This window comes from Mya arenaria, chromosome 7 (assembly GCF_026914265.1).
Source record: "Mya arenaria isolate MELC-2E11 chromosome 7, ASM2691426v1".
NCBI lineage: Eukaryota > Metazoa > Mollusca > Bivalvia > Myida > Myidae > Mya > Mya arenaria.
In genome coordinates, this window is record NC_069128.1 from 65,859,602 (window position 1) to 65,874,061 (window position 14,460).

At 33.9% G+C, this 14,460-nt stretch overlaps 1 protein-coding gene and 1 long non-coding RNA gene across 2 annotated transcripts; both read left to right on the plus strand.

Moving 5' to 3' along the window:
• The first annotated feature begins 1,849 nt into the window (after positions 1-1,849).
• On the plus strand, positions 1,850-10,823 carry LOC128240801 (uncharacterized). Its single transcript, XM_052957685.1, has 6 exons — positions 1,850-1,901; positions 2,681-2,927; positions 3,425-3,486; positions 3,857-3,951; positions 9,867-9,956; positions 10,695-10,823. Exons 1-6 carry the CDS (start codon positions 1,850-1,852, stop codon positions 10,758-10,760), a joined length of 612 nt encoding a protein of 203 aa, XP_052813645.1. The 3' UTR covers positions 10,761-10,823.
• On the plus strand, positions 6,222-7,072 carry LOC128240802 (uncharacterized). Its single transcript, XR_008262306.1, has 3 exons — positions 6,222-6,252; positions 6,463-6,550; positions 6,963-7,072. It is a non-coding gene; the product is annotated as an uncharacterized LOC128240802 (long non-coding RNA).
• Positions 10,824-14,460: the final 3,637 nt, after the last annotated feature.

Genomic DNA, 14,460 nt, shown 5'->3' on the forward strand with positions numbered 1-14,460 from the left:
TCTTTAACACCTTTCTCTATGGCATCTTCATCTTTATCAATAAAACAGCCTTGTAAAATTATGCAGATGACTATACTCTTTCTGTGTGTGGTACAAATCCTGATGTTGTTAAGACCATTCTCGAAGAATAACATTTTGATTAACCGGCTTACTTCCAATCAAATGCAGGCTAACCCTGACAAATTTCAAGCAAGTTCAGTTGGCTCAAAGTATGTTAAAGAAATAAAATAATTTAATATACTTAATCATACTATTGTTTGTGAAAAGCAAGTTAAACTTTAAGGCGTTGAGGTAGATAGTTTATTACAGTTGATGACCAGATTTCTAAAATGTGCAAAGAAGCAACTAAGCAATTGAATATTCTTCAAAGACTAAGTAAGCAATGTTTTGACAATCAATACTAAGCTAATTATCATTAAATATTGTATCAGATCCAATTTCAACTGCTGAACTGTTGTTTGGCGTACAAATGTCCGTACGGTATCTCACCAGAATATGTTCAAAACCTTGTAACTTTTAAGACATGTAATTTTAATCTCAGATATGAAAACTGTTTGTATGTGCCCTCAGTAAGAACAACTAAATCTGGGAAGAACTATTTCCGCTTTGTGGCCAATCATAAATTGAACAGCCTCCCAAAGGCAATAAGGCGCTCTCAAAACTACCTAGAATTTAGAAGTCTGATCCGCACATGGACAGGTCATTCTTGTCAATGCTTTATGTGCAAATATTTTTTATAAGAAAAAAAGAAGAAATTGAGAATTTAAGGTGTTTCATTGAATGTATTTTATCTGTTGTCTCAATGGAAAAGTTGTTTTGTTTTAAGTGGGATTGTCTACACCCACTGAACAAGATATGGCATTCAAATACCAGAAAAGATTTCAGCGGGAACTTTGAATATGAATAAGAAAAAATCAAACGAAATAACTAATATATATTTGTGATTATTTCAAATTTATGTAAAATCTGTCGAACACATACAATTACTTGAGTTAGTTCGGCAAGTATTTGTTGAGGTGCTACGATTAGGCATTTTACATTGTTGCACAGTGCTACCTGCTGATTCGGATGGTTACCTGTAGGTAGGAATTGACCCAACCATGCCTTTGTACGCTTTAGTTTCTGATAATATCAGCAAAATCTAGTAGTATTTAATTTACATGATAAATGAAATACCTCCTCTTAGTTATACTTTCCAAAGATTTTTTCTAGCAAGTAAGAATTCTTTTAACATTTTTATCAACTACAACATACAGCATATATATTGCTACTTCCAATTTTGCTGTTAAAATGTATACGATCTTCCTTTATTTTTTATATTTTTTGTAGATGTATGCATGAATATAGGCTTTTGTAAATACTTGTTCCAATACTTGTATATAGGCTTTTGTAAATACTTGTTCCGGTATTTGTACTTATTTAAAATTAAATGCTTTTATTTCAAGGCGACAAGCTCATTATTTTGTTTTGATATCTTACGTATGTTGTTATTCATGTCGAAAAATAGCTCATTGAGCTAATGTTTCTTGTAATCATATACCCGACTTTAAATAAAGATTCTTGTTTCTTGTATCTTGTACATTTTATGTGGGTATTTCAAAATGTCGTTCAGGCCCATCAGGTAGAATTGAAAGAAACAAAGTTCATTTCACACTCATGTTTAATTCTATTGATTATGACTATCGTTTTTAAAAAAATAGACGAATTGTCTGTAGTCATGCACGCTCATAGTTGCTAAAAAATATTACAATCCGTATTTTAAAAAAAACCCATAACACTGTTAAACTCAAGACAGAAGAACATTATTCACCAATACAATCAACTCATGTGACTGCTATGTTTAAGGAATATGCTGGGACTCATGCACTGGAATAGAATACAAGGATCCACATCAGAAATAGGTAAATTACTGAGAATTATTACATTACAATCATATATTCAGGGCAAAAATTGGGATACTAACTTTGAATATTAAACGCCGTTGATCTGCACAATAATGCATAATGTTTTCAAAGAAAACCTTTCACATTTTCCATGCACCATATTTTAACAATTGTTGAAATTAAAGAAACAATTGAATAGTAAAAAGTTCAACTACAATGAAATTAATATAACATTTTGAGGTATTTTCATTCACTTATAACTTAATATGTGTACGTGGAGAAAACTCGCAAGCTTCATGATATGTATTAGGTAAAATGCGGGTAAACAGTAAATTAAATGAGAATATTTCTTGGAGTGGATTTAATTACTTATTAAACGAGTTTTCTGAAATAAATCAAAACGAGCTTTGGCGAAATTTTATCAATATGAGTGAACGAGTTTTATAAGCGAGTTTAATGAATTTCATATTGTTTTTTTCGTTATGAGTATATATTTGTATCAAAGTACTATTTTTATAATTATCTACGCTTAATATGTAATATGTAGATATATAGCGCTTTCATGTTTTACGCTATTTATTGATGAAGTCACGTCAAAGGTTATTCAACCAGATTAATTTCGTTAGTTGGCAATTTCGATATACATGTACTCCAATAGAACGATATAAATGAATTATATTACAGAAACATTTTTACTTTTGATATACATCTAAACGAAAGGATGGTCATCCCCGATACGTACCCAATTTTGGTTTAACGCTTTGTTAGGTTATACTTCATATTTTCGTCTTTTACAGAGGCGGACTCGCTTAGGAGCACTGTTTCGTTCTTTTATCTGAATACGGATACAATTTGGGAGAGTGTTGGAATAGGGGCGATAACGGGGATGATGATGATGTTTGCCTACTGTTTAATATCTGCAGAAAGGTTGGAGATGCGTTTGGTTCTGTCTGCGGCGACAGTGGCGATAAGCGTGTCTACCTTATTGGACGGTTTAGAATTTACAATGAACATGGCATATAAAAGGTCTCCCAGACAGATAAGGTAAATTGAACGAAACAAAGTCCATTAGTCCGCCCGGTTTGCTCAGTCGTAGAGCGTTGGACTGTGAATCAGACAACCCGGGTTCGATTCCCGGGCGGACCAGGTCACTTCTGTTTTGATTGGTTATGAAATCTTTTCTACGACCATTCGCACTGTACCACTGCCCCTGGCATGTTCATAAGTTGTCAGTTACTTGCAGAAGGTGAAGGCACCTAGTCCTGGTTAACCGCCAGATAGTCTGCCCAGGATATGTGTGCGGTGGTACAACTGTGACTCTGGGACCCTTCAATGTGCTCACGCCGGGACCCGGAGTATAAACTACTAACATCACCACAAAGTCCATTTCACGATAGAAAGGACCTATAGAATCAGACTATTATTTCAAAATTAAAACAATATTGTCTTTAGTCACACACACTCATGGTTGCTAAATAAATAGCAAGATAGTATGATATAATACACCGGTACCAGCACCTCTAATGATTGGTGTTTTTCAGGAAAAGGCTATCAGTTGGATTTGGAGACCGGGAAATGATAGAAAAAGCCATGGCAGAAATAGGTAAACCACCAAATACGATTACATAAGTGATAATGCACATTTTGCGGACAAGAAGGCAATAACTCCTATTGTTAGGGCCAATATTTGGATATTTACCTTTGATGTTGGTAATATATATCTTTATTTAAAGAAACGATTTAAATAGTACATACAACGATTAGTTCATGCTGCTACCCGCTGACTAAGCTCATTTAAAGGCAACATGTGACGACATACACGAACTACCTTCACCTAAACAACCCGTGAAGAAAATGTGTCGGTTTAACACGGCCCGAAATGACACACATGATCAGTTACAACCCAAGAGTATTGGTACAATCATATTCCTTTCTGTGTCATAACATGCATCGAATTGACTTTTTTATTACAGAACAACTGAAAGATCCCTCATCGTTTTACCAAAAAATGGATTCTGAGTTTTCGACCTTCGTGAGTTACGTCGACAAGTTGTACGCTACGCTTCAGGTAATCGATAGGTTTTAGATTACCAATGTCATGTTGAATTCCTAAACATGCATGTTGATCATAGTTCGTATCTCTTCTTTATATCTAAAAAAGTATGGAACGCGTCTAACTCTTTTAAATCATAATCTGTCAGTAACAGGTTTTGATAAAGCCATGCAATTTAACTAGTGCTGTGGTAGTGTACTGTGTAAGGTGGTGGAAGGATGGCAACCGACTTTGATACGCTTTATAAACTTGTATTTCTTTTTAATTCACCTGAGCTTGAAGTGCATCAAGAGTTATCCATTGTGATGCGTCATTGTCCGTACTTTTTTACTTTTTCGTCGTCAATATTTTCCTTCAAACGATATCTCTTTCTAAACCACCAAGTCAATTTCAGCCAAACTTCACAGGAATGTTCAGTGAATAGCCTTATTTTGTTTCCAAAGCATGCTCCTGGAGTCAATATTAACCGTGCCTCCGCCACTTGTTTTTAGAGACTTGTATATAAGGAAATATTCAAGAATCTTTTTCTCCAAAGCTGCATTTCTACATCCTGGGGCCGGTTGCTCAAAACCTCTGTTAAATATAACGCTACGTTACCTTAATAGTCCGTTAAATCCTTAACGGAGCGTAAGATAACGCTCCGTTAAAATCCTGTTGCTTAAAAAGACTTAACGCTGACGTAATTTAACGGCAGCGTTAAGTCCATAACGCCAGTGTTAAATCCTTAACAGGCTGTTAAATTTCTACTTCCTGTCCCATAATGCATCATTCTCCTTCCAAGATGGCTGACTTGTCTTCTGCAAAAAAAAGAGAAAAACAAACTTTAATAAAAATGAAGTTTTGATGTAAGATGAACTTATGAGTGTAGAAGAAACTAAAGAGCTACTTAGCTCTAGCTTCAGTTACAAGGTTACAAATCAGAAAAAGAAGAAGAATGGCACCGAATTGCTGGAATAATTTCCTCTTTGGGCTTTGCCATAAGATCTGCAGAAGAAGTATCAAACAAATGGCAGAATATAAGAAGAATTGCAAAGGAAGAGGTGACAAGGTGAAAATATTTGTTTAATTCTTAGATATATAGAATACTGCAAAATAATAAATAATACCAAATGTCATCTTTAAAAAATAAGATATTGTGATGTTGATAATTTCACTGGTTCGTTATGTTGTTTTCATTTGAAGATGTTCACAGCACACAAAATCATTAGAAATTTTTGTTACTAAACTGTAAGTAAAGTTATTGGTCATGGAATAATAAAATTGTCTTAAAAATTACAGTGAAAAGCTGCAGAGACGCGAGAGTCGTAGGGGCTTGGCAAGTCTAAAGGTTGCATCGGAGCAATCACAGAGGATTGTCTCTGTTCATGGCAATGCAAGCTTCAGCGGCATAACAGGAGGGACGGACACTGACGAAAATGGTTTGAACTTTTGCAGTGTATGTGTTTGAATAATGTAAGATTACTAAATAAACACTGCTATATGGAAAACCCAATGTTCTAAAAATAAACGTACATCATGTTGCTATTAATAGAAATATATTATTACTTAAAAGCATTGACGAATAAGAGAAATTTTACTCTTCCAAGCTGCTTAAACATAAACATAAACATTAACACGTACCTGTTATTCCATTCACTTGTCGAAACATCCACAGTAATCACCATTTTTTTGTCAGTTTTATAGAAACACGATCACATGGCAAGATCAAGCATTTAACTCCCAAGTATAAATATCGCAAAGAAAACTATACCAAGAATCGAATTGCGACGCAGGGACCTCCCTTTACGAGCTGTTGCAAAGTGACACAATATTAATTGGAATTCATTTACATTGTTACTTAATTTAATTGGAAACTAGATTTTGTCATGTACAATCGTTATATACATACAACTTAGTTACAAGTGTATATATATATTATACATTTAGTCGACTTTCAAAAGCATGTTAATGGCATGATAAATCGATAGTCATTAACTGTCAATTGACTTTTCTGTCTTTCTTGTTGGTAAATTTTGAAAGAAGTCAAAACGTACTTTAATTCTTTGTTATTTAATACAGATTGTTAGAAACTTATTATGAAATAAGTTATATGATTTCTTCAATATACAATGTTGTTGTGTTGTTCCTTTATCTTAAAATAAACGTCAACTTATGCTTTTTAATTGCAGATGGTTTGAGCTATATTGCTAACATCCCATCAGTGGTCCCACAGGAGGGAGAGGAGCCCTCTGATTTCGAGCCAACATGCCCAACTGAAGTGAAACAGGACCCCTGCACCTCGAGCGTACGGGCAACGTTTGCAGGGAGAGCTTCTGTGTTAGTTTATCATTTTCAGTAATATGGTTATTTGTTCTCTATACAAAATAATATATTTACTAACGTGTAACTGTCAAAGTGTAAACCGGCTTTTGTGTTGATATGGAATGCGTATACGAACCAAGTTTACGGCAGCTTCTAGAATATCCATTTAACAGTTTAAACTTAACCTTGTATTGATAATTGCATTCTCTGATTTTATGTTTGCAGACCAAAGCGGAAGAAACCCCTAAGCGAGGAGGTTGCCGAGTGGCAAATTCGTTTCTTCAAATCTCAGGTGGCATTGTCAGAGAAGAAGGTATAAACATCATTTATAAAATCAATTTCCTATTATTTTTATTGTTTTCGTGATTGTTGCAGCTAATTATTATTATTGAAAGTAATAGAATTAGAACTGGAAGTGAAGTAGTACTAGTTACAGTACTAGTGGTAGCAGTAGTAGTAGTGGTAGTCTTAGTAGTAGCAAAAACAGCAGCAGTAGCAGCAGCAGCTGTAGCATTAGTAGAAGTAGTAGCATCAGAAGCAGTAATAGCAGCAGGAGTAGTACCATCATCAGCAGTAGCAGTAGGTAAAGTAGTATTAGTAGTATCAGTATCAGTAGCATTATTATTATTATTATCATAAATATAATTAATGTTATTATTATCATTATTATTATTATTATTATTATTATTATTATTAAATTAATTAGTAATAATAATCTTTTTCAGCAAAAGCTGGTTGAGACACAGCAACGGGTACTAGAGAAATATGAGAGGCGTATGGACAACGAGGACGTTGACTCTTTCATAAAAAGCCAATTTTTCAATTAAATTAAATTTAATTGTATTGTATTGTAAATAGATATGTAAAAATGAAAACGAACAAAACAAACTGTTAAAGCTATTCTTTATTACAGCATCATGATGATGATGATGATGATGATGATGATGATGATGATGATGATGATGATGATGATGATGATGATGATGATGATGATGTTGATGATGATGTAAACTTGATGATGTGAACATGATGATGATGATGATGATGATGATTATCTGAACATGATGATGTGAGCATGATGATGATGATGATGATGATGATGATGATGATGATGATGATGTTGATTAAAAGTAACTGTTAACAATAAAATCCCGTGTCGCTGTTCCTGTACCAACATCATCCTGCACATTATTATCAATGTTTTGTATGACATCTACATCATCTACCTCTGGCATATTAAACATGACTGCTACATTATGTAGAATTGCACAGGCTGTAGCTATGCGACAGGCCTTGTCTGGACTTAATCTGATCTGAAATAAAAATAAATAAATAGTAATCATAGCAAAGTTTTTAATATCATCACATATCATAAAGGCGAACAGTAAAGTTGAAAATGAAAGCAGTCACTTTATGCACTTAAACTATAGACTGATAAACCTAGTCCGAGTATTCAAAAAACATATGCAAGAAAGTATCTCACTGTGCAGCACGTGGAAGCACCGCTTTAGCCTACCAAAGGCCCTTTCTATGCAAACCCGGGTTCTAGTATGGGCTAGCTGGTACCTCTCCTTGGCAGGAGGGTCAGCGTTCATAAACGGCGTCATGAGGAATGGCCGTAAAGGATACCTGGGGCGGGGAATAAAAACAATATCAATAATGAAATTGACAAAAAACAGCAACGTCACGATGTTACAATCTTGTAATCATACGGGTGTGTGTAATACTGTTTATACTCGCCCTCGGGCCTTGCTCATGCATTGTATATGCTACTTACCCACTATCTCCAAGAAGCACCCCATCTTCCAGACATTGATTGTCTCGTTGTAGCCTGTTGTACAGCCCTGATGTCCTAAGCACGTGTGCATCATGGCACGAGCCCGGCCAACTGGCGTTGACACTTGTGAACAATCCTGGGAAAATAATGATTTAGTTATTTACCAATTAGCTTAACAGCACGTACAGTCTTACATTTTTATGACATGATTATAAACAACATTCGCATTTTTTTTTATCATCAATTCAATTCAAACATTTATTGCATGAAGGCCTCCAGCCCATATCATCAGGGACGGTTCCTTAATGTTCTTTAATGTACAATCACAAATGTAAAGTTTATTTGTGTCGATGTCGGGGGAGAGAGGGAGCACTAAGAGCTGTATGTCCCAACTAAAACCCCTCAATCATCAAATCCTGGAGCCATCCCTGCGTATGGTTAGGTTAGAGTGGTAAATTGTATTAAGTTAAATGAAAAACATTTAGGGGACCATTTGTAAAACTTTCTATGATAATTGTCACATTCTGACCAAACAGAAAATGCCCATTATTGATCGATAATCGGGGTGAATTTCAGATTTTATGACCGTTTCGGTCTAAGACGAGTTGACAAAAATTATTTGATAAAGCGTTTACAAGAAAAGGATCTCTAGAATGTTTATAGTGAAATTTCAATCATTTTTTACCTTCATGATCGCAAACTGCCTGCATGTTGATACTATGATAGCCTTTTCGGTTGACAAAAGCTGGCTCATCAACAGAAGGGGCCTGGATACGGATGTGTGTCCCGTCAACGCACCCCACTACGTGAGGGAAGCCTGCCGATGTGCAAAATCCGCTCTTCACTCTATTCTTCTCTTCGCCGGAAGGCCATACAATGAATTCTTTGCAAATAATATCTGTCACGTGGGTTACCACACGAGAAACTGTTGATTTGTGGTAACCCATGCTGTCTCCTACAACATTGAAAAACGCCCCTGTGGCGAGGAACCGAAGGGTTATAAGAACCATCTGTCGCACACTGAGGGCTCTATTCCGGTGAGTGTCTCTTTTTATGTCATCCTTCAAGATATCCTCCAAAAATGCTACGCCATCATTTGTGAAACGATACCTCTCGTGCATTTCCCCATCATCAAGATGCTGAACATGAGGAGTATGTCTATACTGACGCTGTTTCCTTACATTTGGTAAAAATACACCTGCCATGGTCAAGCTGCCGTTAACTTTAATCGAGGTTCTTATCTCAATTAACTTTAACGGTCAGTTCCACCGTTAACTCCATCGTTAAAACTTAACATTTCTTTGAGCAACAGAAAATTAACGCCATGTTGAAATTTAACGGACCGTTAGCTGTTTAACGGTCCGTTAAGCCTAACGGAGGTTTTGAGCAACCGGCCCCTGATCTATTTACTAAGTAGATTTTATAGTAGTCCTTTTTCAACTTTCCTCAAAACACATTTCTAAGCAACCTTTGATCTCCATAGCAATTACAAACTTCCTAGTCAACAATCGTTTTTCTTAGTGATCTATGAATTTCTTAGCAGTAGTTGGTTTCCCTAGCAGCATTCCTTTTTCTTAACAATGATAGACACTCTGAACAACCAACAACTTATTTAGCAACCATATTTATTCTAAGAAGCTATATTGATTAGAAGCCATATTTTGTTCAAGCAATCAATGCCTATCTTGGCAGCCAATGCCTTCCGTAGCAATACCTTGCTTTCCGTCTTTCTTAAGGATCTCATGTGAGCGACATATTGTTCTGCTAGTACGAGAGGGCAACAATGAATAGAATCCAATAGCTACACATCATATCACATGCGTATTATTTTTAGTACTGGGTTCTTTTTCAGGACTTTGAGAAGGAGATGCGTGTGCCGATGTCATATTCCACCTGGAGACATACTGAGAAAATGGCAAAACGGCGATTGGGTGATGTGAAGGTAAAAAAACGCACTTTTGGGTCTTATAACTTATTCAATATTCACTTCACGTACTCACCGAATTTCTTAAAATTATACACAGCGAGCGTGAATCGCGAGTTACACGATGGTTGGTTGTAAAAACGGTTTTAAACCATATTGTTATTCTGATCATGTTATATGATGGGTGCATATTTTGGAAACGTGTTATATTTTGCAAGCATGCAACTATTTTGCATGAACGGTATAATCCACGAGAACTGGTTTCCGTTTTGAACAGTAATTCATCTTTAAAAACAAACAAAAATCCAAGCAATCAGAGACAATGTGTTTTTGTTTCATTGAATCAATGATTATTCTTGAATGAGAATTCGTGTTCGTATAAAAATTCGTTCGCGATAATTTTCTAGCTATCTAGTTAATAATCGCGTTACTCTTTTGGTAAGATAAATATTTTAAGACAAAAACAGGCTTAAAAGTGCCCAGAACTGCCACCTATTATTCCCTTCAGCTGTACAACATTAACAGTTTATCTAATTATGGTTTGCGAATTCCACTAAATAAGTAACATACTGACTGGTTAACGTAAAAAGATTCGTGTTATCACTTAGCAATAAATGCATTCGAGATTCAGGCGCTGACGGGTTATCTAGTTATGGTTTGCGATTTCCACTAAAAGTAATTAGGTTAATTTTATTAACAAGATATATAGAACACTAGATGGACTAGTTCATATGCGTAAAACGTTTTTCTTTTTAGATGAGTTGGAAGGCACTGAAAGAACTAGCTACAGCTCCCAGTGGCAAGGTCAAAATAATCCGTTAGAATATATCAAACGGAAGGCATTTTGTTGTTGTTAGTTTTCTCAACAATAGTTTTAGTGACATGATATTTGAATCATAATGATATTTTATCCATCATCAGTTTGAAAACATTACATATTAAACAAATGTTGTTGTTATTTTGTGTTTTTATAAGTGCTACAACGATGTACCGATATATATATGTATTGTTATTCAGTATGATGTCATGACATTGCTATAGGATTTCGGTTAGAGAGATACATCGAAATATGACCTTTTAAGATACTTCTAACATTCATCAAAAACTCTCTTTCCTTATCATTATGTGTTCAGTAGCAAAAAACATATGTTAAGCTTGAATTGCTTGCTCATTATGGTATTTATTTGGATTTTTTTCAGATTCATGTATTACTAAAACATTATTTAAATAACTTTTTCGTATGTTCAACAACTCATGTAAGTCAGTGTATATAAAATATGGTCAAATGAATAGAACGAACATTTATTTTAATTTTGGCGATTTTGTTCTGTTTTCAAATTTAAAAATAAATGTTTTGCTTTATTGAGGATAACACAAATAATGCGAGATGGTTTATTTAATTTTCTAATTATCTTGCTGTTTTATAATAGTGCAGATTTTCGAATGCAACTATGTATTAGAATAAATGGTATCAAATTGGTTTAGTCTTGATTATGTAAGTCATGTTTTGCTCGATATTGAATGTTATTATAGTATATAACTAGATTAATATACCTGTTTAATTTAATTTTAGTGTTTAAGATTTGCATAATAGGATATGGATTAAGTAATGTTTTATTCTGTTACCAATTTTCACCTGAGGTAAATGTTACAATTGTTAAATTTCAAACTTAGGAAATATGCATTGTAATAACAACCATAGTTTAATATGTCACTATCAAAATGAATTAAGAATAAATTTATAAACAGAAAACACAATTAAAATCAATTTGCTTATCTGTTCAAATAGCTGCATTATAAGTGTTTGTTATTGCTTGAATACATCGTGTATATTACGATTACATTGTATCAATTTTATGTTGCTATTTCTCACATAAAAATGGTATCAACTGAAATGTTCTCATTATCCCAAACATAGAAATATTATTATGTTTTACTTTCTTGTATAGAAGTATTTTAGGTATTAATTGTTGTTGACCTATATAAATCCATATCCCAAAACTATTTTAACCAAAGAAAGGTTCATATTAATACAATTAATTAAGTTATGGTAGCTAAACTATGTACTTAAAGGTATCGTAATAAAACTGCCAATGTCTTAATAAGTTTAAATATCGTAGTGACGTTCTGAATATCGTAATGACGTTCTTAATTGAATCAATGATACATCAGCTGATTTACACTGCTTGCAGGATACCCCTTTAGTCCCATCAATGACCAAACGCGTGAACTTTCGTTGTAATCGTCCTTGCTGTTTAAGTTGTGCTAGTTCAAATTCACGCTGTATTGCTATTCTTTGAGGAAATATTCGTGATGCATTGGTTAACAATATTTGTCTAGGTAGCGTTGGCAATAATGTTGTTCTTGATGTGCAGCTGTGCTCCAGAAGTATAACGTTTATCAATATGTATGGTCCAAATAATGACTCACAAGCTTTTTTATGGAAACTTGTTTACTGCTGTCGGAATTTTTTATTAACAAAAATGAATGTAGTTGATCATAATGTATGTTCATATTGTAAAACTAAACTTGATCCTTCAACCATCTATTCTAAAAATGCTCATTAGTAACAATGTTTTTAGAAGATTAAGAAAATATGTTGATACTTACATTATTTTCCCATTTTGTTACATAAATTGCAATAACAATGATTTAAATATTTTGTTCCTAGAAGTAAAAAAGATATAGTTCTTTGAATGAGAAGATATGCGTATTGTACCTTTAACAAATGGATTGAAAGCAGTTCTTAAATTATGTTTATCTTTTTTGAGCAAACAAATTTGATGACACAAAAAGGTTATGTTCATTCAAGGAGTTTTTAATAAAACCTAAGTAAAACTCAAATATAACCTATTTTTGTTCAAATATGTTTAGCAAAAAAAAGATTATTCAAGGAGGATGCATAATATACCCACCTTTATATATAACTTTTGTTCTCCTCTACACGTTCAACATTATATTTGTTTGGTCTGTCCTTGTTTTGGAATGATGTCTCTATTGTGGTATGGTATGATTTTGTAGGCACATATTATTATTTTCTATGATTTGTTTTATTTTTCAATCAATAACTTTACTTATTTTATGATCAAGTAGTTGTAACAATATACTTGTATATGCAACATATGGAAAAATAAAAACATGTTTGTGACCTCATCTATTGGTCTTTTTGTTATCTATATAGGTTATTGGACTGCATTCTGTACTTTATTTCTACTAACTGTCCAATAAGTGTTGAATGGACAGTCATTGTTCAAATAATGGACTGTCATATCTGATATTAGAAAAATATTAGTTTGGCAGAATCAGGACGTGTGATGACAAACTTGTTTCTTGAAGTGTGTAAAACTATGCACTTATATGACGAAAAACACTTTAAAATCATTCTTTCATTTGGGTTTAATAAATCATTATAAAATGTTGATTTTTTTTTTATAAAATTCCGATTTTTAGGTTGAAACAACGCAATGCCCAATAAAGATTTGACTGAGGTTGCGCAGCCTTTAGAATGAATGTCCTGTTGGGTGTCCCTTAAAGTGTAGAATTTTTTTTTCTTAAACTTAAAAGATTTCCGTATTAAGTGAATAATGCAGAATGAAAACATAGTTTGCACTTGTTATATATCCGCAGAATTTTAATGAATAGTATCATGGCATGAACTAAAATCTTCGCTCACCCAACCTATTCTTGATCATTAAAGTCTAATTCAGGTGAAATAACTGACCAAGAATCCAACCTCATTGGCTGTCACGCTATCAAAGAAAAATCTGACGCAGGGAATATGTATCGGATGGGTGGCAGTGGGCGGATCTTTAAACACCAGCAAAAGTTGAAATTCTTAATGATTAAGTCTAGTACTTAATGATTGCCTATCTGCAAATTCATTGGCTGTAGATACCGATTGTTTTCTAAAAGTGATTATTATAAATAGTAAGCAAAACAAATATTAACAATTTAACGCAAAAATATTTTGATTTGCCTAAGAGATTTACCTGATAAGTATCTTTTCAATAGTAGACAGTGTCTAATAAGTTGACAAAAACACCATGAAATTCATGAATCGGACCTCGTTGTCTACATGTTTTGAGTAAGTTAAACGCCTCGAAATATCGATTATGTCAGCGAAAAAGGAGCCCAGCCACACAGGAGACTGTCCTTTTGCACATAATGGCCAGTTTTCGCCCTTTCACCCTTACAAAAAGGTACATTAAAAATAATATCCGAACAATGTTTCATTCCATAATGACGACGTTCCACTGACATTCTATGGAAACACACCATGATAAAGACGTATGTCACGCGCGGAGTGGAAAAATAAACTAAATTAAAAGTTACTAATAATATTGAAATTACATGTAGTTAAATAATTAAACATATACATGTATGTGTATTTAAGTATTTTAGATGATTCACCTTGTTAAGCGTTATTTTGAAAGTAAGGATTAAAACTATGGGCCGTCTTACGCGGGATGAATGTGGGTTGGTCATGGACAGAATAAATCAGGGACGTCATACCGACGTTTTT